The following is a 24,022-nucleotide window of genomic DNA, read 5'->3' as shown; positions in this document are numbered from 1 at the left end:
TACACATATTCCTAATTGTAATTCCTACAGTGGATATAACCATACAGTTTTTTATGAAGCCCGGTATGAGAACAACTTATTTATAACAATTTGCATATCCAAATGATTCTGTAAACTAATTTGCATATAAAATAGACTTTTGTGTCAAAATTGAATTTTGTCACACAATATTGGGTTTTGTGATACAAAATTGAATTTTTTCTCACAAAAGTCAATTTTGTAACACAAAATTGACTTTTGTGATACAAAATTGAAAATTTGTAGTATGTTATAAATTTCGTTAATCAAAATTAATTTTTGTTGAACAAAATTCACTTTGTACAAAATTGAATTTTGAGTACAAAACCACAAGAGTCCCAAGCCATAAAAAGAATGGTTCAATGACACTAGCGAAAAAAAAAAAACAAAATTGTGAACCCCTGCTCACACAGAGAGGACCGAGGATGTAGCTGAAATAAATGAACAGTGGCCAAGAAAGAAGAACAAAAAAGTATTACATTGGGACTCGTCAAATAAATGTAGATGTTGGGATATACAGAGTAGTCAAATTGTGATTTCCAAACAAAAATGTTAATGTTATAGCCTTCAAAATTTGCCATATGACACAATACTTTGACGAAAACGACCGAGACAGGCATGTTTCATTGTATTATGAGTCGTAGAGCTACAAGTACGGTATCAACATTCTTATTCTTTGCATGCTGTTGGGTACAAAGTCCCTCCTCCAAAACTCTCAGTTTTTAATGATAACGCATCAATTTCAACACCATATTGATCTGTTTTAAGAGCCTCTATGTCAATTTTATACTCTCCTTTATTTAGGAAGACACCAGTGTTAAGCTTATAAGTTTGTATAACGTTCCAACCCTCTCCGCCTCGGAAACTTTCTGTCGTATTCATTGTTTCAATGGTTAAAGATTGCACCTTAACGGCAATCGAGTCCACTTTGCCATCGTTGGATATCATTATATTGTTCAATGAAAGCTTTACTTTGCCAGTGACACAGATAGTCTGTGTAATTTTGTTCCCTGTTGTAAGATTAACCGTCTTCTTTCCTGAAGCCTGTGATCTATCTTTTGTTCCCTGTGATGATTTAAGCTGGAAATGTTCAGCTTCCATTAAAAAGATCTTTTGAATAGGGCAGTTCCACCAGTTGAGAAGAGGACTTTTGAAATTAAAATTCAGTCCAAGTTTGTCTATTTCAACACCATAGAAGTCTGATTCGGTGGCTTTTAAACTAATTTTGTGTTTCCCTGTATTTAAAGCTGTCGTTGAGCTTAAGCTAATGGTCTTAAAGATGTTCCAGTTACGTCCTCCGTTAAAGCTCGTTTGTGTATTTATTGACGCCCGAGGAATATTGTCTAATGAAACGGCAATTGTATCACCTTTGCCGTCATTTGAATAGACCAATTTATTCAGACTAACAGAAGTATCGACGGCAAAGCAAATGCCTTTCTCTACACTCTCATTTTTATCTAAGTGTACAGTACGCCCATTGGAAGCCGATGATCTCATTTTGGTGTTCACATTCTCAAACTGTTCAGCTTCTATCTCTACATCAACTCCGCATTGCAAGGGATTTCGTTTGGTTGAAAATCCAATTATATTTAACGAGAAATAATCAAGCTCTACTCCAAATGCGTCTGCGTCTACTACCCGTAATGATAGTTTATGTTTTCCAGGTGTAAAGCGAATAGTTTTACCTATCGGTCCGACAGAACGGAAAACATCCCAGAAAAGGCCAGCACTACTTTCACCAACAGTATTGAAATCTCCGACTTTATTCCCATTAACGTCTATTCGGATGACATCGGAAGCACCATCGTTACTGTAGACTACCTTGTCAATAGTCATGTTTATAGGAGTGTCAATACAGATATCATAGGTTACTGACTCGCCTTTGTGAACGAGAACAGATTTCTTATTGGAAGCATTCGAACGCCACGAAAACCGGCTGTTTGTCAATTGTTCAACTTCAACAATATGTGAATTTCGTATTGTTTCGTACTTGGAGCACAAAACATTTTCTCGTATTGGCATATCCGGACAAGAAAGTTTAACGTAATCTATTTTAAAGTCACTCAAACTTTTGTCTTCAAATTGAAGAGTTAAGGTATATCTACCATTCATTAGATATAATTCTGTGCTACTATCCACAAAATTGTTTGGTCCTTGGGTATCCGAAGTTTTATGTATTGAAGCTATATTCCTATCGATGAAAACTTTGACATTCACTTCATTATTTATTTCCTTCGAGTAACGAAATCCAAGATCAAAATGCATTGGTTTGTCAATGCATATGTCATATTGTAGCGTTGAGTAGTCAGGCATGTGCAGAGCTAATCCATTTGATGCCCCGGACATCTGCTGGATTCTGGAACTTTCAGCTAAAGGAAATGTCTCTGCTTGTATGTATACTTGGGCAAGTATAAAGGTAAGATGGAGAAGAAGGATTTTAAGTGTCAGTAAATACTGCATGTTGACTGTTAGCTGAAACATAAAATGACACTGTAATTTACTTATAAGATATTTTTTTTTAAATTGTTATCTTATTCGATACACATGTGCAATGCAACAGGTTTTCACTGACGCATCATAATAGACATTTTACATATTATAAACTTGTCTTTGATCATGTAACATTAGGTGTGTAAGTTTTTAATAAGATGAAAGGTTTGGGTCAATTGATTAAAATAACTTTATATTGTGTCTTGAAACTTTACATTTGGTTTAAAAAGGCAAATTAAGCAAGTCTATTAATTGCAACGAATACTTCATGAGACTATTGATTGAACAATTCACATTTAATACCTTCTACAGCAACCTCGAGGTATATGTTGAACTGTCAAGTTAATTAGTTATATAAACAACTCGGAACACATAAAAAAAACACATCAAATTCGGCGTTTCCCTGAATGTTTCCAACAAGGCCTCCCCGCCCCTTCCCGTGTTTATAACTCTTATTTTACTTCACCGTGAGTATAATTTCAAATTTAATTGAATTAAACGATAGTTGATGCATAATCTTCAAGAAAGTTTTTTGAAGAAGACAAAATGACACGACCCAATATGAAAACAAATTTAACAAAAACATACTTACAATTTCACATGACGAAGTACACAAAACTTAACATATTTTCTTTGTAATAAAGGTAAACGAACTATATAAAACAAATCATTCCTGGGTTACCGAAATTGACTAATTACATTTTTATTATTGACATGGAAAACATATTAGGTTGGGCGCCTGATCAGTAACAGTACATGTTAAACAATAGACAAATAAAGAAAAAAAAGAATAATTCAACGTTATTTCCGGGAAAATTTTATTTGCTGCTAAATCACTTGCTTATAGAATTAAGAAGGTTACAATGCAGCTGGTCGCATGTTAAATTTCTCTCAATATTGCCCGAAGTTTAACTCTACACCGGATAAACTTGTGTCGTAGTTCATATGATCTAACAATAGACTGACACCAGATATATATTTCTTAGAGATGACAAGAACATTGTTTGACATGCTATCTTAAGTTAGACAATTATATCTTACTGTTTTAACTAATGTTGTGGATCGTCTAAATATAGCTAAAATATTGCTGCTCGGACGTTAAACCCCAACAAACAAACAAACAAACAAACAAACTGTCATCGCTGTGTGCAGCTCATTTAGCCATAAATACATTTTAAATACGTTTGTAAAAAGTTTAACGAAGACAGATTAGAATTGCGTCATTTTACTGCTTTTCATATTAAATATATTGTGTGACACGTTTTATCATAGGTATTTCTCTTCTAAGTAATAGATTGAATACCTACAACAGAGAATGTCTTACACGTGTCCAAGTGTGATGGTCAAACACTATTGGTATAGATAGGATTCACCCATCTATCCCCCCTACCAAATATTTACATGTGTATTGTTCCATGATAATGATAGAGAAACAATTACTCCTTCATTTAGAAATATGTCCAGGTATAATGGGGAATGCTCCGACATTAAACTGTGCCTATCAGGCTCTCAATAATCCCTCAAAAGATTGTGTTTACTAGTACCTTACCTGCCTGTACAATAAGAACGTAATAATCTTACAGTAAATGAATTCGGTTTAACTATTTAATTTGGTTGATAATCGTGATCGATGGATGTTTTTCCGCCGTGTTAAAAAAAGGGTGTAACACTGTCATCTAAACCAACATCACACCCTTTTTTAAACATACCTTACACAACGAAACCACATTAACCATCGTGTTACAATAAAATCCGTGTAGGTGACCGTGACGTCATTACAATCAAAGCCAATTAATGATTCCTATAAACGTTGACATAATCATGAAGGACATTTGAAGTGAATTTATATAAAAAAAATTTCTATTTCAAAATATTTGATATTCAAATAAATTGACATGTCTGTCTGTCTGTCTGTCTTTCCTTCTAGAACACACGAGCTTTAAATATTTAACTTCATTTTGGGAGGATTTAAAAAAAATCAGTTTGAAGACCTTTTCGGTGATTTACACTAATTTCATGTTTTAATCAGTTCTTATTTATTTATTATTTGAAAAAAAATATTGGAAGTATAAAACTATTATCATGTTTATTTGATAAAGTTCTGTAGGTTCCTTTTTAACATTGCATTATAACCGGTTTCAGAAAGTCATAACTGAGTTTTAAAAATATAATTTCGTATTGCTTCATGGGTTATATATAGCACTTAAGTTTCATACCTCTTGCGGACAACTTTTCATTCCATACCACTAGCAAAATCTCAATGTCCCTTAAATTTGCCGTACATTAAAAAAAACTGTGAACCCCAAATTCATCTACATTAATCATTGACTTGTATTTCTGCATGAACTTAATACCTTAATGTCCGCGGTCTTCAAGAAGATATTATCAACTTCAAAAAGACTGCATTATTACAAAATACTTCGATAGACTACCAATCGTAATTTGCACGACCTTTAAAACATAAAATTTACGAAGATTTGCTTTATCACCTACTACTATTATTACAGAATACCTTTTTGCATTCATATACCACAAGTCATTGTGTGTTTATATAAAAACAGGCAGCACTTGACTCGATCAAGTATATATGTAACTAATTAAAGGTACGCATTACACAGTAACGTTTTTGTTTGTCTACCCCGGACTTGACTTTTTATTAGCAACTCGGCGGGTGTTTCTAGAAAAGCAGAGGACGCTTACCCTACCGGTGTACCTGGTCCATGCTCCCAGTTTTTAGTGGAGTCCGAGTTGCTCATTTACTTTTGTTACTTTGTATGTATGATTTTAGTTACTTTATGTTCTTTGTTGTGTGTGTCTGTTTTCCGTGTCTGGTCTTTGTCCCTGGATTACATTCTTTTGATTGCCGCTATAACCTTGGTTCCCTTGATTACTCTTTCTCACAGGCGATACCACTCGGGGTGGGGGAGACGACGCCCCTTTTGCTCTACAATTTCCATTGAAAAACTTGAAATCACTCTTGCAACCCCTAACCCATTTATGGATCCCTTTATGCTTCTTGAATTATAAAAAAGACAACTACTGCATCATCAATCTCTGATTTCATTATTGGCTCATCAATCTGAATATCCGAATACTAGTAATTAATTTTTGAGTATACGAAATTCTTCTAGACAAAATAGAGAAATTGATGTTATTCACAAATTTTATGACATATGTTTCCTGATTATTACATGTAACCTGCTGAAAGGTAACATGACATATTGGAAAAGGTAGAATAACGAATTGGACGAGGTAACGTGACATATTGGACAAGGCACCATGACGAATTGGACTAAGTAATATGACTATTGGATTAGGTTGCATGACGAATTTGACCAGGTAAAGGTGCACTATACTGTTACATTAAGGCGCACTGTTTCGCACACCAAGTTACCGTGGTCAAATTTTGTAAAACTTTAAATAAAAAGTTGAAATTTGGTGGATATATTGTTTAAATGTATTTAAGCATTTATACATAGACAGATGTAATATATATAATGGTAAACAGGTGTAATTTAAAGGAAGAATGGTATCCGGAACGTTTCAGTTCCCTGCCGTATTAGGTTCTCTCCTCAGCATCAGATGGATGATTTTCAAAATACCTTATTTCGCACGAACTTTAGAACTAAAATTGTGAGAGAATGAATCGGAAAGGGTCTTATTATTTTTACCCTTTTTCCCTATCATCCTGTGGTAGTGTCTAAGTGCCTGCTATTTTATGAAAGAGTAATCAAGGGAACCACGGTTATAGCGGTAATCAAAAGAATGTGATCCAGGGACAAAGACCAGACATGGAAAACAGACATACACAACAAAGAACATAAAGTAACTAAAATCATACATACAAAGTAACAAAATTAAATGAGCAACTCGGACTCCACTAAAAACTGGGAGCATGGACCAGGTACACCGGTAGGGTAAGCGCCCTCTGCTTTTCTAGAAACACCCGCTGAGTTGCTAATAAAAAGTCAAATCCGGGGTAGACAAACGAGGAAAGGAAAACCATGACCCGTTGAATACATCAGTTTTCATGGTGCTGATGGATACACCATAACGATCCACGAGTTCATGATGACGACCATAAAACTTCTGTGGTGATGACTTCAATCTTGTAGCAACATAACCCTGTTCCAGAAGCCTATTTGTTAGAGTTCTAGTGCGATACAAAAAGTCTGCGTAGTTTCGGCAAGCTCTGGCATAATGTATTAGTTGTGATATGAACAATCCATACGCAGGAGCCGAAGGGATGTTGCCACAGATGAAAGGAAAGTTGACAATTCTGAATGAAAAGTCATCACGTTTGTCGTAAAGTTTGGTCAATTGTTTTCCTTTACCATCGATTTCTACGTGTAGGCAAGATATGAGGCTGACTTCACAGTGTCTGTAATATCCTTTATCTCAAGTTCTTTTGGGTAGATGCGATGTATCAAATCCCCGAAATTGGGATTGTTTAAAGATAATACGTCATCTATATAGCGGAAACTGAGATTGAAGGATCTAGCCAAACGATATTCAGCTATAAAGTCAGCCTCATAAGAATGAAGGAATATGTCAGCAAGTAAAGGAGCACAATTTGTTCCCATTGGAATGCCGACCGTTTGTTGAAAACACGTTCACCACACTGGACAAACATGTTGTCGATTAAAAATTCCAGCATTTTGTAAACATCTTCCTCTGTATATTTGGAAGATGATTTGGAATTATTTCTTACAAAGTATGAGGAATCTCTACCAAGAACTATATATTTGTATCTATGTGTACCATCTTGTTATGGAAAAACAACGATGTATAATGTTTTTAAGTCGGGATTTTAACTGGGTATGGGGAATAGAAGTATACAGTGTTGAAGAATCACAGGTTTTGATGCTATTATATTCAGATAATAGTCTTGAACTGATTGTCTCCATTAGATCGTTCGAATTTTTCAGGATCCACATTGAATTAATACCACTACGGGAGTAATAAGTGTTGTGGTAGGACTGTAGACCCTCTTTGACAGTTGTGAGTATAGAAGTAAAAAGTTTTGAAAGAGGTTTGGTGGTACATTTTGCAGATCCAGCTATAAAACGTTGTTTGTATGGATTCTTGTGAAGTTTAGGAATCCAGTACATAGACGGTAAATCACAATCTTCGTCCTTGGTAGAGAGACCAAAAGAGGATAGCACAGATTTATGGTTTTCCACAATCTCTTCTTTGGAGAGAGTGGTAGAAGTGTAGATCCTATCACTGCTATTATTTTCTACGTCTACCTCTGATAATAAACATTGGATATTGAACGTTTTGCAGACAAAAACAATGTTGTTTTGGGCTTTGTCTGCATATTTGTCATGTATAGTAGACATTGTTTTTGCTACATCGGGGTCTTGGAAAACTGATGTAGCCTTGGCACTCATTGACCTACTTAAAACTTTCATTCGTTTCAAAATTAAAGACCTCACGGCCTTTAACCACTCTGACAGAGAATCAATGTCTTCTTGTTCTCGTTTTATCCATTTTCTTGCATAGTCCTCGACGGCATTCATAAGAATTTTAAAGTTATAATTCCAATTTATGGAGCGTGGTTCACGGTACTTGGGACCTTCAGAAAGGATACCACGCAGAGATTCGTTTTCGATAATGGTTAAATCTCCCGTAACGACGTGACCAGAAGGACCATATTTGAATGGAGAGGTTTTGCAAGAACAGTCAGGTGGTTTGGCCTTGAAGTCCTCAATCTCGAGGTTCTGCAATAGCCTTTTATAATTGAAAATTTTGGATTTGATGGGTGAAGTATAGGAATATGAAATAATTGATATGGATTTGTCTTTGAAATATGGGGGAATTTGTTGGTAACGTTTTTGTGATGGAGGATGTTAGCCAAATTAATTGCATCTATACCTTTGTTGACAAACTGTAGTGGAAGAAATGATCGTTTTTCTTCATCTTGACTTTTCACACAAACTGGTTTAAAGGGTCTGTGGAAACCAATATCCAAAATGATGGAAACAAGTCTATATAATGATGAAGTGGGGTCAGAAACAGGAGTGTCAAGACTTTTTTTGTAAAGGGAGTGTAGTAGAGTGAGAGGTATAGAATAAAGTTTAGTTCTAATGTGATGAAGTCCAAGAGGTTTTTGTATGAAAGGAAGGAGACCATCTATGGAGACATCATGTAACTTAGGTGGCGTATAGTGGCGATGGCCATGACTCCTTTCCCGTCTTGGATTTTTGTCAAATGAATTCATCACATTTATGTTATTGTTATATTGGCTTGAAAGGTTTCCTTTAATAGTAATTGGCGGTTAGTTTTGGAAAGGCACTTCTGATTTGTACTAAAACTCAGTAATAATTTTTTTCAGTATGTTACCATGGCTACTGAATTTTATAACAAAATAATCACTAAATTACTTATAAATGACTTGAACCTCCACACACCAAGGATGTAAAAAATATGCACTTTTTTATGACAAAACACAATAAATTTTTGTGCGGACTGCCTCAAAACAGCTTTATTTCAACAAAATGAGACCAAATATTCAGAAATGACCTAACTGTATTGTACTACCTAACATGACATATTGATTAAGGTAACATGGCGAATTGGACTAGGTAACATGACAAATTGGACTAAAGAACATGACATACTAATATTGGACTAAGTAGCATGACAAATTGGACCAGGTAGAATGGCGAATTGGACCAGGTAACATGACAAATTGGACTAAAGAACATGACATACTAATATTGGACTAAGTAGCATGACAAATTGGACCAGGTAGAATGGCGAATTGGACCAGGTAACATGACAAATTGGATCAGCTAACATGACATGACAAAACCAATAACGTGGAACAAAGCATTTCATATTGACTGACGTTCAATTACTAGCCTAAATATGATCAAAACTGCCAATACGATGCAAAATACAAAAGTGGGTCAATACGGAATTTAGTCGTCCAATACGTCATATTGGCCTGGTTAAAATCCATATTGACCAATATGACGTATTGGAATAGTTAGTCAATAAAGACATAATTAGTCTCGTCTAGCAATATTGGACTTCGGCTATGCCTCAGGCCATTAACTAAGAGTGAAACCTCAGTAAATATGGCTAGCCTCGGGACAATAAATAAGTCAATATGGAAAACCTTACGCAGTAATACTATAAAGTTACAGCTATATATAGCTACTATATAACTTCAGGTCATCATTCATCCTTATCAGTTTTTCAATGGAATTTATTTTGGTGTCGCCTGTGAGAAAACATACAAAAAGATATTTTGAAACGGAAAACAATATCTGGATTCATAAACGGTAGATTTACATACTCTTAAAGATATTAATAAATCACTGTCACAGTTTCACAAAGCAATTTAACATTCTTGTCCTTTTTTTTGCTCAGAAAACATAATTGTACGATATATGACCGCAACGTGTCAATCAATTATAAATTCGTTTCATAAGAATTTAATTTAGTTTATTCTGTTGTCATTTAAAAATTCACAAAATTAACAATGAGTCTGACCTTTTCGCTGTATTAAGCAGTGCCAATGTAAGGCCAAAACCGATTTATTACAGAGTACAAACTACTAATTCAACAACTCACAGTCAGAGTTCAGGAGATGTTATACGACATTATAGCTTATAATTCTCTATTGCTGACACTGCTGTGGATTTACACACAATTTGTATAATTAAGGGTTGGATGTTATAAAAAAAATGAAAAAGAGAAAAATGTTATCCAAATTAAGGAATAAATAAGCAGAGGAAACAAAATAAAATAGAGAAAATATACTTCGAAGCGACACTTTCTCAATTTCTCCTGTTATAACTTAACGTACGTGTATTTGAAGTTATACACTTAAACCCGCTTATAAAATGTTATACAGTATGGCAGTTCCTCCCCATGAATTTGCTACAAGAAGACACTGTCTTGCCCTATCATAATGAATTGCTTCCGGGTAGTTTAAGCCATCACTTTGTCGGAGGATAACTTTCCTTTTCTTTCCATCACGACTTATTGAGACGACGTTATGAGATTCATAGCCAACCACAAAAATGTCCCCTTCGTTTAGACTCGAAATGGTGCAAGGAGAGGCTAGAATATCATCGTTGAATTGCCAAATTGGGCTCCCATCGAGATCACAGCAATTTACGACTCCCCAAAAGTTTCCAGTGTAATAAATTCGGTCTCGGTCTACAGTACAGTAACACCCCTTTTCTATAAGGACATCTACCTTAATTGTCCTAATGTGCATTCCAAAAAGATTTAAAACTTCTATTCCCTTCTGGAATAGGACGACATATAGTTTCCCGTCTGAATAAGAGACGCCCCAACAACTTTTATTGAACTTAATATCGTGGCAAAGTGTATGTTCGTTCATGTCAAAGATCTGAAGAGCCCGATATTTTCCAAAGGTTACAGCATACATCTCCGGTTTAATAACGGCAATATCGAAAGGTGTATATTGCAGTCTGATGTCTCGATCAAACGCTCCGGTCATGTGATGAAGAACCACGCGGTTATTCCCTTGGTCTACAAAAAGTAATTTTCCATTTGGCAGTGTTGCACAACTTTTTATCCACAAGTCTTCGGAACCCCTTTGAATCTGTACGATTTTCTTCTGCATCCAATTTGTATCCATTGTTGGGCGTACAAGTAGCGAATGCTTTGCGAGATTAATTCATTTTTATTAGAAATTTGCAAATTCACTCGGATAATATACATTCACTCGGATAATTCGCGATTATTTGCCTGGAATAAAAAAAAATATGATAGTTTCTTTTTTATTGGTAATCAAAATATGCTGCACTTAAAATTTTTCAAATAATTATTAATAATTTACCGTTTACATGTCATTCAGTGGCGAATCCAGGGTGATCGCACGGCGCAATTGTTTCAAGGTGGCCTTTGCAGTAACTGTTTCTCTTTTAATTTTTCATCATAATATTTCGATCTTTTTTCATCAAAATATCTTATAGACATGTTTCATGCAAACGACCGGCTTTAAAAAATGTTGGTGAAAGGGCACCCAATTTTTTTAATGTGATGGAAAATGGATTAAAAAAATTCAGAAAAATCTTTAAATCATGTCTTCTGCTATTATGTTGCTGTGCTTAAAATAAGTGACATTGTTTGTTACATTAATTAAATTCCTTGCATTTTTACTTCAACTAGGTCGATCATCGATTCCTAATGCGATTTTTGACCATTCCCCAAAACTATTTATTTGCATGAGAATTGTTTAAACATAATACGTTAACTGCTTTGATGTCGATAATTTATCCCTAATGAATGCTGATAGAATGTTCCAAACCATGAATACACGGTATAAGTGTTGACAAAAATTGAGATTAGACCTGATTCTTTCCCCTAGAGTAAACGAAATAGTAAAATTATCATACTTACTTTTTGAAATTTTCAAACCGAGGCCAAGTAGACTTATAATACAGTATGGTTAAGTATAAACGTAGGTAAGAGAAATGGTTGGTCGCATTCAATTGATCTCAGACAATGGGTTTAACCTTCTGTTTTTAGATAAGTTTAAATCCAGAGCAAAATGTTATATTCGGCTCGAATTTCGAAATAAAGGTGTAGAGTATAACGTGAAGTTACAAAACTGACCGAACTTAAATTATTACTAACTAGCAATTTATTCGGTATTTGCAGCATAAAAATATAAGTTAAAAATAAATTGATTAATTTTGAAAACTATTAATTGGAGAAAGCACTCAGCATGAACTACATCAAAAGACAACAAAATGTATATATATATTATATATGAGCCTATGTTGAATGTTTTGTAACTGACAACATCTTTAAGAATTTATATAAGTATTATAAATATATTTTATTGATGATTAACATGCATATACAAATAAGCTTTGGTAAGCTTATATTAATTGTCTCCCTAAAAGGCAAATATACACATTTAGAGAAGAGAAAAAAAAATAGATCTACATCAATAATTACTTATAGTTTAGTTAAAAAAAATATTGTATCAAGAATTTCTGTATGAATGTACACTCTCTAAACAAAAACAAAAACAAAAAACAAACAAACAAACACACAAACAAAAACAAACAAAAACAAATGATGACATCAACAGTTATATAGTTTATATACAAAATATTTGCCAAATTTCTGTATAAATGTGATTCGCCTCACCAACGCAATGTAAGTACATATTCTTTGAAAACTGTGGAAGGATGAAACACTGTCTTAAGTTTCGGGGATTCGTGTACCCATGCAGATGGCTCAAAGTTGCATAGCGATTGTTTGTTCGGCAAGTACAAGTGATAGGCGGTTGGCGCAACCAACGTTGAACCAACCGTTAATATCAACAGGACCAATCGTTATCGTTCCTACATAAACCTGCCGTTGGTTCATCATTGTAGCCAAGTGCATGTTGGGTTTACAATGCAACAATGATCAACAGTGCTTGAAAGAGTGCAAGATCTCGCCGACTAATTGCATATATTAATTTATATTTTCAAATATCATCTTTAGAAACATCGTATGAAAATTGATTGTATAATGGTGACTCATCTTTGGTACAGTTTTGTGTAACCTGGTAGCATCGCTAATGAAATAACCATGGTCACCAAAAGAAAACGAACTTGAACAGCAATCAGTAAAATTCACATTCAAGTGTTCTTTATCAATACATAATAAAATACAATTTCTGACACCTGCAAGGGCCGGTCATTCTAGAAAGAAATGTCGCAAACCTTCCGTTTGCAGGCCAGAAGAGAGTTTGCAATCAACATTATCCTTTAAACGAAATGGATTTAAGTAGTTAATTAAGCATAATGCATTAGTACGACACAAAAACTTCAACCTTGAACATTCGAAATTCCAACTTGAGAGATATCGCTGTTGTCCCCTTTGTCTGTAAAAATACATATATTCAGACATGGTAGACTTAGTAGATCCATCTCGTATCAACTCAGAAATCGAATACTGGCCACTAAAAACATTGACGTTACCTATATTTAAGTTATCCGTACCGAAACAATAGTCAAGTCCAACGTCTTCAAAAGCAGATATTTGGTGTTGGGAAAGTAAGATCATTCGACAGAGGAAGTATGGTGCAGCTCATTAAACACTACTTTACACAGTCTCCCCTCCGGAGCGTTGAGTAAATACTGATAGTACGATACGCGTTGCCAATATAGGTTCCCAGCCTAATTCTAGGAGAACGGACGATTCAGACATTTTCACATTTTTTTGCCGCTCGGTATTGTATACTAGGTATTCTTTCTTCAGATCATTATTTCTTTACTTGTTTATATCCGCCATTTGTTTTTCTCTGAACATGTTCTGTGTTTTATTCATTGTTTTTTTGAAATTTTTTAACTTTACCTTTTTTTTTTACTTTTTAAAATTTTTTTACTGGATCTTATTTCTTAATAGACTTTATACGTTTACGTTTGACAAAAAAAGACATTCAAGATTTCGTTCCTGATCTATATAGACTTTCACTAAATACTAAACTTAGACCAGTATTTTAGTGAATATATTATTACAAAATTCTTTCCTAGTAAGTTGACTAGGAAAAGGATAGTTAGTTCCTCAATTTCAACAATGGTAATAAGTGAACGCAAAGCCCGGATGAACTCTGACAATGACTTCTTTCGCTTTAAACAAATACACACTGTCGGTACTTTCTCAGGTTGGAGAAACAGCTGAACTTCAAATATGTTTTTCCTGTCTAAACTACTAACGTGTTCCTCAAACCAAAACGACTGTTTGTACAAGATGTAACGCACACTATGTTGACACTATTACTCACTTTGCATTGGAATGCTTTCGTACTGCTGATATTCGGGACAAATTTTAGACTGCTGTTTTGAACACTTTCGGTGTTTATACTTACCTGTTTCGGTACAGTTTTAACTCCAACGAAAGACTATTACAAATACTGTTAGGAAACTCAACTGACCTTAAGGAACTTTGTTGTGACAATGAAATATGTAACTTTATAAACATTGCTGCCAAACTCTTGCGAGACACTGCTAGAATATTCTTCTGTTGCTGTGAACATACGGCTAAAGATTAATCACTTTGCCAACTGTTTAAGTAAACTAGTAAAGTTTAACGTTTGATTTTGATACAACCCTGTATATATGTTCCAGACGGAAACGTTCAGATTTATAACCAACATGATATAGAATATATTGTTTTTTCCTTGATTCTGATGGTGCAAATAGGTCAAATTCGACTTTTTTCATACCATGATTCACCCACTGCCAAAAAACAAAAAATGATATCAACAGTTACTTATTTAGATTATATACAAAATATTTGCGGAATTTCTGTATAAATGTGATTCGTCTCACCAACGCAATGTAAGTACATGTTCTTTGAAAATTGTGGAAGAATGAGATCTTAAGTTTCGGGGATTCGTGTACCCATGCAGATGGCTCAAAGTTGCACAGCGATTGTTTGGCAAGTACAAGTGATAAGCTGTTGGCACAACCAACGTTGAACCAACCGTTAATATCAACAGGACCAACCTTTATCGTTCCTACATAAACCTGCCGTTGGTTCATCATTGTGGCCAGGTGCATGTTGGGTTTACAATGCAACAATGATCAACAGTGTTTGAAAGAGTGCAAGATCTCGCCAACTGATTGCATATATTAATTTTTATCCTGCAATGAGGTTATTTGTTAAACGAATAAAGGTATACGGTTATTTTTTGCTGTATCCGTACATTAGCAGGTTATCGACTTTCTGACTCCTCCCACTCGCGTGATCGGCGGAACTGCTTTTTTCTGGTATGCGTAAATTAGTCATGGCCGCCACCTTAGATACGATATAAGCAAATTGCGATTGCGTATCCGGTTAATCTTTTTTTTTTGCTGTTTTGTTTCGTTTTCACTTGAATGAAATAAAAGATTTTATGTAAACCAAATAATGATTTCACCGTCATATATATATATATGGCAAATCCCAAATCTCGTTCAGATTTGATTCATTATCAGTTTGCAGACGACTTCCTCTGTCATTTCAGTCATGTCGGACTCGGAGCCAGACTGTCCGTCACAATTTAACATAAACTGTTTCCCACTTAAAGAAATTGAAGCATTACTATATGACAAAACTCTTGAAGAGACAAATGACAAGGAAACTGTTATGGTCTTGGATTTATTACTGCCTAAACCCCAAGATAATGAATGAGAGGAACACTACATTATAGATCTGCCCATACAACTGCCTCCTCTTCTTCAGAAATCTCAAACAAATATTTCAAATCCCAAAGAAACTAGTGCACAAATTTCACCCCTGAACTCTACTGCCATATACCAAACAGAAACAAATCGGCTTCCACCTTCCTCGCGAAAATTCAAAACTTTAATGTTCTTAAAATCGACTTTACAAAATTCAAAATATTTGTATTTATTGTTCATTTTACTTATTGGTCTCTTGGAATTAAATAAATGTTGATACATTGCTCATTTTCTTAAAAGAGCTTTGACGGATTATATGGTGCGGATTGAATTTCAATGTTTACTGAGTCAAGCGCCATGTGTATTAATTTTTTTCTTCGGGTTTAACGATCGGGGCTCCTCAGGGGATATGCATTTTAAAATTTTATTTTAAAAATGTACACACGCACAAAACTATTAATATAACAGGATAAAAACAATATAGGTACATTGTATATATATTTTCAAAAATTATCTTTAGAAGTATCGTATGAAAATTGATTGTATAATTGTGACTCAACTTTGGTACAGCTTTGTGTAACTAGATTTGTTTATACAGTTGCGATCACTTCTAACCTATCCTAAATTCAGTCAAAATCTGTCAGGATTTCCGTTGTACGACAGCAGACAGAACAGCAATCCTGACAGATCCTGACAGAGGCTGTCCTGGGTTAGGACACATTTTGCCCAATTCTCTGACAGATCCTTACAGAAACTGTCCTGGGTCGTGACAAAGAAAATACGAAAAGCTGTTCTAAACTGTCATACCCCTGAACAGTTCCTGATACTAAATCTTTCTATTCTGTGTGACGTAATTTAGAACAGGAAGTCCGCGATTAATAAATGAAACTGTGTGACTAATGTAAATTAGCAAATCCGATTAGGAAAAACATTATGATTTCAAAATTTACATTGAATTTCCTCTTATTTATATAGAGATCGTCGTGATCATCATCCCACAATCATCAAATTCTATTGTTCATGTTCCAATTTTCGTCGATTACGGTCCAGTCACTCATCGTTCAAAAATTATCATTGTTTACATGTATATTTTTTTTATATTCTGTCATACACCTGTGATGTTAATTAGATTAAATTAATTAATTATAAAATTAAAGGTCTGTGTTTCTGTTTTAAATGTAAAAATGGTAACAGATAACTTTCAGATGTTTGGTAATTCTCACGAAGTTCAAGATTGACAAAGTACTTTTTGCATGAAAGATACTTTTAATAACATAAGGGTCACAAATCTTCTAAAAAATATTAAAATTAACAATTTTAACATTAGATAGGTGACTGATACCTAAATATTTCGATCAAAATTCTTCACAATGCCACTTTTAGCAACGAATATGAGTGTGAACGCTTCCAATTTACCTACATGGCCTTATATGTATAGAAAATGTAGAAATTAAAAATGTTAGTTTCATATTAGTGACTGTGACACCAGTATTTAAGAAAAATTCTAAAAATTCTGCAAAATTTATGAGTGGGAGCAGTGTTAATTTTCATAATGGTCTAAAACTATAAAATGCTTATTTTTTCAATATAACTATCATGGGAGACGTTAAGAGACATGCAGACGGACAATCCACAAGCTTATTCTTTTCCATAATATGGTCAACCATAATACTCCAGCATATCTTTGTAATTTAGTACCAGTCCCATTTGCTCGTGTACATGATTATGGAACTCGCAATGCCAACAATTTGGTCAATACACCTACGCGAACGAGTTACTATCATAACAGTTTTCTTCCCTCAACCATTAGACTGTGGAATCAACTACCACTTCAAGTTAGACGCTCCTCCCTATATTGTTTTAAGAAATATCTGAGAAAAACTAGTCCGGTTCCAAAGTATTATTATGTCGGTAAGAGAATTGGTCAAATTCTTTATACGAGAATAAAAATGCAAAGTAGCAGCTTAAACGAACATTTACATAGGAAAAGCTTAGTCGATGATCCATCTTGCGTATGTAAACAAGTTGAGACCTCTGAACACTTCTTTTTGTATGTTCTAGATTTGACGTACAGAGACGTAGCATACTTGATCGTCTGACATATCACCCTGTTACTATTGATAAATTATAATATGGTGATGCCTCTTTGTCAGAGAATGAGAACTCTGAAAACTTTCTGATCATGCATGAGTTTATAATAAACTCAAAAAGGTTTGGTTGATATCATTGTCATTTATTATATATGGTCTTGTGTATCTAAATATTTGTCTCTATAGTTGGTAATTAGTAGTTGGTCATCTCTATTTTTTTATTGTATTTATGATTTATATTTACATTATCATTTTTGTGTCTATTACCGTATCTTACATTGTATTACGGGAATCTGCGAATCTGCTGCGTCATTTGTTTCCAATCCTCGCTATGTTTATTATCATGTTAACATATTCTTTCTTTAACAAAATACTGTTTACACTAAAGTCTTCAAAAATGTCATATTCTTGCAAGATGTATGAGTGTGTACACTTTTTATTTCCATGAGGGTATAAAATAAATGACTGAAATGCTTAATTTTCAATATAAATATCATGTCGTGACTGTGACACATTAACTTGAGTCAAACCCCTTTAAAAATGTCATATTCTTGCAAAATGTGTGAGTGTGCACACTTTTAATTTCCATGAGGGTCTGAAATTAATTATTTTAAATGCTAAATTTTTCAATATAATTATCATGTGGGTGGTTGTGACACATTTCTTCATGTCAAAATTCTTTAAAAATGTCATATTTTTGCAAAATGTTTGAGTGCGCTCACTTTTAATTTGCTTGAGGGTCTAAAATTTTTGACTAAAATGCTAATTATTTCAATATAACTATCTTAGAGGGGCTACGACATATTGATTTGAGTTAAAATTCTTCAAAAATGTCATATTCTTGCAAAATGTATGAGTGCGAGCACCTTTTATTTCCATGAGAGTCTAAAATTATTGACTAAAATGCTATTTATTTGTAATATAACTACCATGTGGGTGACTGCGACTTCAAAATAGTTATATATTTAAGTCAAAATTCTTCAAACTTGTCATATTCTTTCAAAGTGTACATGTATGAGTGTGAACACTTTAAAGTTCCATAAAGGTCTAAAATTTCTGTATAAACTGTTTAAAATTGTCAATATATATATATATATATAGAAGGGTCTGAAAAATTCCCAACGATGTTAGAACTGTCAAATTTGCCTCGTTCCCTCCGCGGGACTCGAACTAGTACCGCTGTGACATCTATGGCATCACCGCTTGCACTAAGTCCAGCGCCCTAGACCACTCGGCCAGCTAGGCTATATAAAAAATATAGCTTTCGCTGGCCGGGTCATTCCTCCTCGTAGGATTAGTCTAGGGCTGTAACTTAGTACACGATGCATGGTAGTACGGGACAGTTCATCTAGGTGTTATTATGTAGGATAGAGGATCAAATTAACGATGCATGTCACAACAAATCAATATTATATAACGTCTCAGAATGTGACGACTCCATTCGATACACTGCTCCATTGGATCAAATTGATACAGGGAAGATAACGTAAACTTATAGAAGGGTCTGAAAAATTCCCAACGATGTAAGAACTGTCAAATTTGCGAAGCAAATTTTTGGTCGTTCCCTTCGCGGGACTCGAACTCGTACCGCTGTGACATCTATGTCAACACCGCTTGCACTAAGTCCAGCGCCCTAGACCACTCGGCCAGCTAGGCTATATAGAAAATATAGCTTTCGCTGTCCGGGTCATTCCTCCTCGTAGGATTAATCTAGGGCTGTAACTTAGTACACGATGTATGGTAGTACGGGACAGTTCATCTGGGTGTTATTATGTAGGAGATATATATAGGTACTCTGTATCATACCGGTGTCTAGATCTGCAACCAAAAGAATTCAGTCCAAAGTCTTTAAAGTCAGGGGCATAGCAGGTACGGCAAGCAATATTTTTTGTTGGTACTGCATGCCATCGGGATTCGGGTACTACGCTTTTTTCGAAATCACGTACATGTACTGTATGTAATTCAGTCAAAGACATATTCTCGAGCTTATGACTGTCAGAATCTGCCAGGAACTCTTCTAATCCACGTATCTGTTCTACCTAGAACAGTTCCTGACAGGAGGGTGTCAGGACCAATGACAAATTATGACAGAGCTTGTCCAAAGCCCTGACAGACCCTGACAAGGTGTGTCGCGGGTCAGAACAGTTTCTGACAGTTTAGAACTGTTCTATGACAGGATCGAAGAGAGGTTAGAAGTGATCGCAACTGTATTTATCCCCTCCCGCCGCGAATAAAGATTTGGTATATAGGAATCACTCCGTATATCTGTCTATCCGTGTTCTTTATCAACACATAATAAAATACAATTTCTGACACCTGCAAGGGCCGGACATTCTAGATAGAAATGTCGAAAACCTTCCGTTTGCTGGCCAGAAGAGAGTTCGCAATCAACATTATCCTTCAAACGAAATAGATTTAAGTAGTTAATTAAACATAATGCATTAGTGCGGCACAAAAACTTCAACCTTGAACATTCGAAATTCCAACTTGCGAGATATCGCTGTTGTCCCCTTTGTCTGTTAAAATACTTATATTCAGACATGGTAGACTTAGTAGATCCATCTCGTAGCAGCTCAGAATTCGAATAATGGCCAATAAAAACATTGAAGTTACTTATATTAAAGTTATCCGTACCGAAACAATACTCAAGTCCAACGTTCAAGATTTGATGTAGGGAAGTAAGGCTATTCGACAGAGGAAGTACGACACAGCTCCTTAAACACTACTTTATAATGAGATCTACTTGTAGTTAAATTTTCGTTTTAATCTGTGTTGCCATGTTGGAGTTACTGCCTTCTTTTAACTTATTTGGTCTTTTTAATGTTTTCTCTTTCATAAATCTTCCCCTCTGACATTACTTGACCAATTTGAACCAAATTTGATTTGAATGTTCCTTAGGATATTTTGCATCGAACTAATGTGGGGATTTTTGATCCGTCGAAAATCATGGCCGCTTTTACTAAAAATAGAATAAAACAACATTAAGTTTAGCCAAATTCTTTAAATTGCCGAAATGATCCTCATTATAAGGCCTACAAAAGTCTGAAAGGAATCAAAGTTGTCGGACAACTAATTGGAATAGCCATTGTGCTTGGAAAGCGAAAAATTCTGTTTTTAGCAGTTTTAAGTCAATATCTTGAAAACTATAATAGATAGAAACTTTTCAATTAATGAAATGCTTCTTTTAATTAGTCCAACCAAAGCCACAATAACTCAGAAAAACTGCCTAACTGCCTCCAATTTTTGTGTCACTTTTGGTAATTTTTTTTTTTTGACAGATGTTATCTACTTACAATTTTCATTAAATTCTGATTTTCTGTGTTCGGACACTATTACTCAATAACCAATGCAGCAATTTAATATACAGTAGTCCATTTCTTTTATGGCTACCCATATTGCAATCCAAAACTGGACACATAAGAGAGATGGCCTCTCATAAGAGGTTTAGCCAATTTCTGCATTTTCTTTTGTTTATATGTATGTTTACTTGTGTTATATGTACATTGTTATGTACAAGCTACACAAATTATAAAGTTTTGTTTCATGTTTGTTATATATGTGTGATTTATTTTTTTAAGTAAAATGGCAATGGACTTTTGAATAAATTTTTGCTTATATTTACCATATTATTCAGACTAAAAGTCATGGTTTTTTTCAGCAAGTCGTCAGCTCGACTTGGACTTACACATTCGCACATGGCGCTAACTAAAATCAATCAAAAGTGTAACCTTAATGGCCAATTGCAACCAGATTATAAGGTGACAACTCTTGTTAGTAATTTAAAATACCTGGTCATATTTTTATTAGCTCACCTGGCTAAAGGCCATGTGACCAATTGCCATCACTTGGCATCCGTCCTCGTCCGTCCTTGTTCGTCCTGGTTAACAATTTTTTCCCTCTGACACAGCTGTACCAATTAGAACCAAACATGGTATGAATGCATGTTTCATGGGTAGTTCTATAATATAAAACCACGCATTTTTTTGTTTATTTTCAATGTTTTCATCGAATATTTTCATTTTTGGTTCACCTGGCGGTGGTGGAAGGCCATGATTGAACTATTGCCACTCGTCTGTCGTCGTCCGTCGTCGTTAACAACTTGACCAATTGGAACCAAACTTGGTATGAATATTCCTTGGGGTACGCTCCATAGAACTAATATAGATATTTTTCATCCGTCCAACAACATGGCCGCTGTTACTCAAAATAAAGCATAGGGGTCAGACAGAGGTTTTTGGCATATGTCTCCAAAACCGTTAGGTTAAGCTATATTTTGACAGATTATAAATCTTTAGCATGATGAGATCTATCTGTGGTCAAATTGTCGTTTTAATCCATATTGGAATTATTGCCCCTTTTCTCGTATTTTTTTGGTTGCTATTTTAATGTTATTTCTTCCAAAATCCAAAAAACCGCCGTTACTAAAATAGAACATAGGGGATGGACAGTAGTTGCTCGCATACATCTCCAAAAACCGTTAAGTTTAGCCAAATTCTTTCAATTGCTGAAATGATCCTTATTATAAGGGGCATACAAAAGTCTCCAGGGATAAAAGTTGTCAGACGACTCTTTGTATGAGTCATGGCCATTAAAATGGGAAAATGACCTGTTTTTTTGTTGTTTTTTTTTTTACAACGTTCAGGCAATATCTTGAAAACTATGTTAGATAGAAAGAAACTTTCAGTTGCTGAAATGATCCTTATGATGAGTTCTAACAAAGTCTTGAGTCAAAATTGTTGGACATCTTCTTGAAATTTATTGCAAAACTCAATCAGGTGAGCGATCGATTCGGGCTCCTTTGAGTCTCTTGTTTGTATATACATGTAGTCAAAATCGAATTTTGACTATAAATAAAGTGAAAATATCCGATGAAAACTTGAAAGATGAACAAAAAATGAGTGGTTTTATGTTATAGAAATAGTTCCTATACATAGAACTGATGTGGGAATTTTTTTATCCGTTGAAAACATGGACACTGTTACTAAAAATAGAACATAGGGATCAGACAAGTTTTTCGCATGTTTCTCCAAAACCGTTAGATTTAGCAAAATTTGACAAGGGTAGAAGTATTCAGCATGATAAGATCTATCTAACTTCAAATTTGATTTAATCTGTGAAGCTAAGTTGGAGTTATTGCCCTTTTTCAACGCGTTTTTGCCCTATTTTCAAATTTACTCCTCTGGAACTACCAGACCAATAAGAACCAAACATTAGTTTTAGTCTACCCAAGAGGGGGAAAACAAAATTTAATTTTTTGCAAGCATTTTTTATTTTAATTCATTTAAATTTTGTAATGTATTATATTACAGAATTATAGTGAAGCGGACCATTTAAATAAACCCAGGTTCCTTCCCGAACCGCTAACGGGCCGGAAATCATATAATACGATACCGTCTTGTTTTTAGAAAAAAACCCATATAGGAACATTTAAAAAAGTGAATATTTTGGTAAATATTTAAAGCATAGTATCGATATGGAAAATATTCACATTCCTCTTATTTCCAATAAATAAAGACTATATGCTGCTATTCTACAATCTTTTATTTTAAATTTTGTATATCACTCATCTAATCCATGCAGTGGTTTTTACAAGCACTCTTGGCAAAGTTACCCTGTTGATTTTCAACTGAGAAATTTGAGAAAATTGGCTAACAAACAGCCAAATAGGAACGGCAGTGTTCTATATTGATTATTACAAGTGATTTCTCTCCCTAATATATACTTTCTGTTTAAAAATAGAAATTTATGTCCATTGTGGCTTGCCATAAATACCCGCCGAACTTTCTCCTTAGTTCGTACATGGTACAGCGTTAAGACACACCATTAACACCCGAAGTTATAAAATGCATGTGCCAAATATTATATAATATTACTACTTTAAAATGACTGGTAGGACATGTCCACTTCAATAAATATATTCAATATTCAATGATTTTGAGATTCGTGCAAATTCTTTAAAATGTGATCCACCCCCAAAAAGGCTATTCATTTTTATTTGTGTTATTAAGTTGCTTTATTTTGAGTTCTATTTGATGAAATAGATAATTATTCTTTCCAATTTATCTGCTCTTAGGCACCGACCTTGAAGAAAAATATATGTCAATAAATATAAATGAAGTTCCACAATGGTAAAAAATAAATAATGTTGTATTCTGTTTTCGTCAAAAAAGTTTACTTAGAAAAAAAAAGGGAAAAAAAGAAAAAGAGGGGAGAGGAATAACGTGTACATATAGCGAATGTATTATAAACTGCCATTCAACATGTTAAATT

General features: G+C 34.4%; 2 protein-coding genes across 3 annotated transcripts in view; both read right to left on the bottom strand.

Moving 5' to 3' along the window:
• Positions 1–474: 474 nt before the first annotated feature.
• Positions 475–24,022, bottom strand: part of LOC148618774 (uncharacterized) — a 26,660-nt gene continuing 3,112 nt past the window's right edge. The window contains exons 1-2 of one of the 2 annotated variants that reach the window (XM_088577972.1): positions 4,058–4,148; positions 475–2,490 (exon numbers count right to left, since the gene is read on the bottom strand). In XM_088577972.1, coding sequence (XP_088434098.1) covers positions 688–2,478 — 1,791 coding nt within the window. In that variant the 5' untranslated portion in view covers positions 2,479–2,490; positions 4,058–4,148 and the 3' untranslated portion in view covers positions 475–687. Of the gene's footprint in view, positions 2,491–4,057; positions 4,149–24,022 lie in introns of those variants that run through there. The other variant, XM_088577971.1, reaches the window with a different exon arrangement.
• On the bottom strand, positions 9,942–11,971 carry LOC148618775 (uncharacterized). Its single transcript, XM_088577969.1, has 2 exons — positions 11,896–11,971; positions 9,942–11,241 (listed from the first exon to the last, which is right to left on the bottom strand). The coding sequence occupies exon 2, from the start codon at positions 11,129–11,131 to the stop codon at positions 10,358–10,360; it is 774 nt and encodes a 257-aa protein (XP_088434095.1). The 5' UTR covers positions 11,132–11,241; positions 11,896–11,971; the 3' UTR covers positions 9,942–10,357.

Source organism: Perna viridis, chromosome 4, assembly GCF_037379345.1.
Source record: "Perna viridis isolate PV_CMFRI_1.1 ecotype Kerala chromosome 4, ASM3737934v1, whole genome shotgun sequence".
NCBI lineage: Eukaryota > Metazoa > Mollusca > Bivalvia > Mytilida > Mytilidae > Perna > Perna viridis.
This window is presented reverse-complemented; position numbering and strand designations above follow the sequence as displayed.

Bases quoted from the DNA above. Each gene is read 5' to 3' on its own strand.
- LOC148618775 (XM_088577969.1), bottom strand. From the start codon at position 11,131: ATGGATACAAATTGGATGCAGAAGAAAATCGTACAGATTCAAAGGGGT.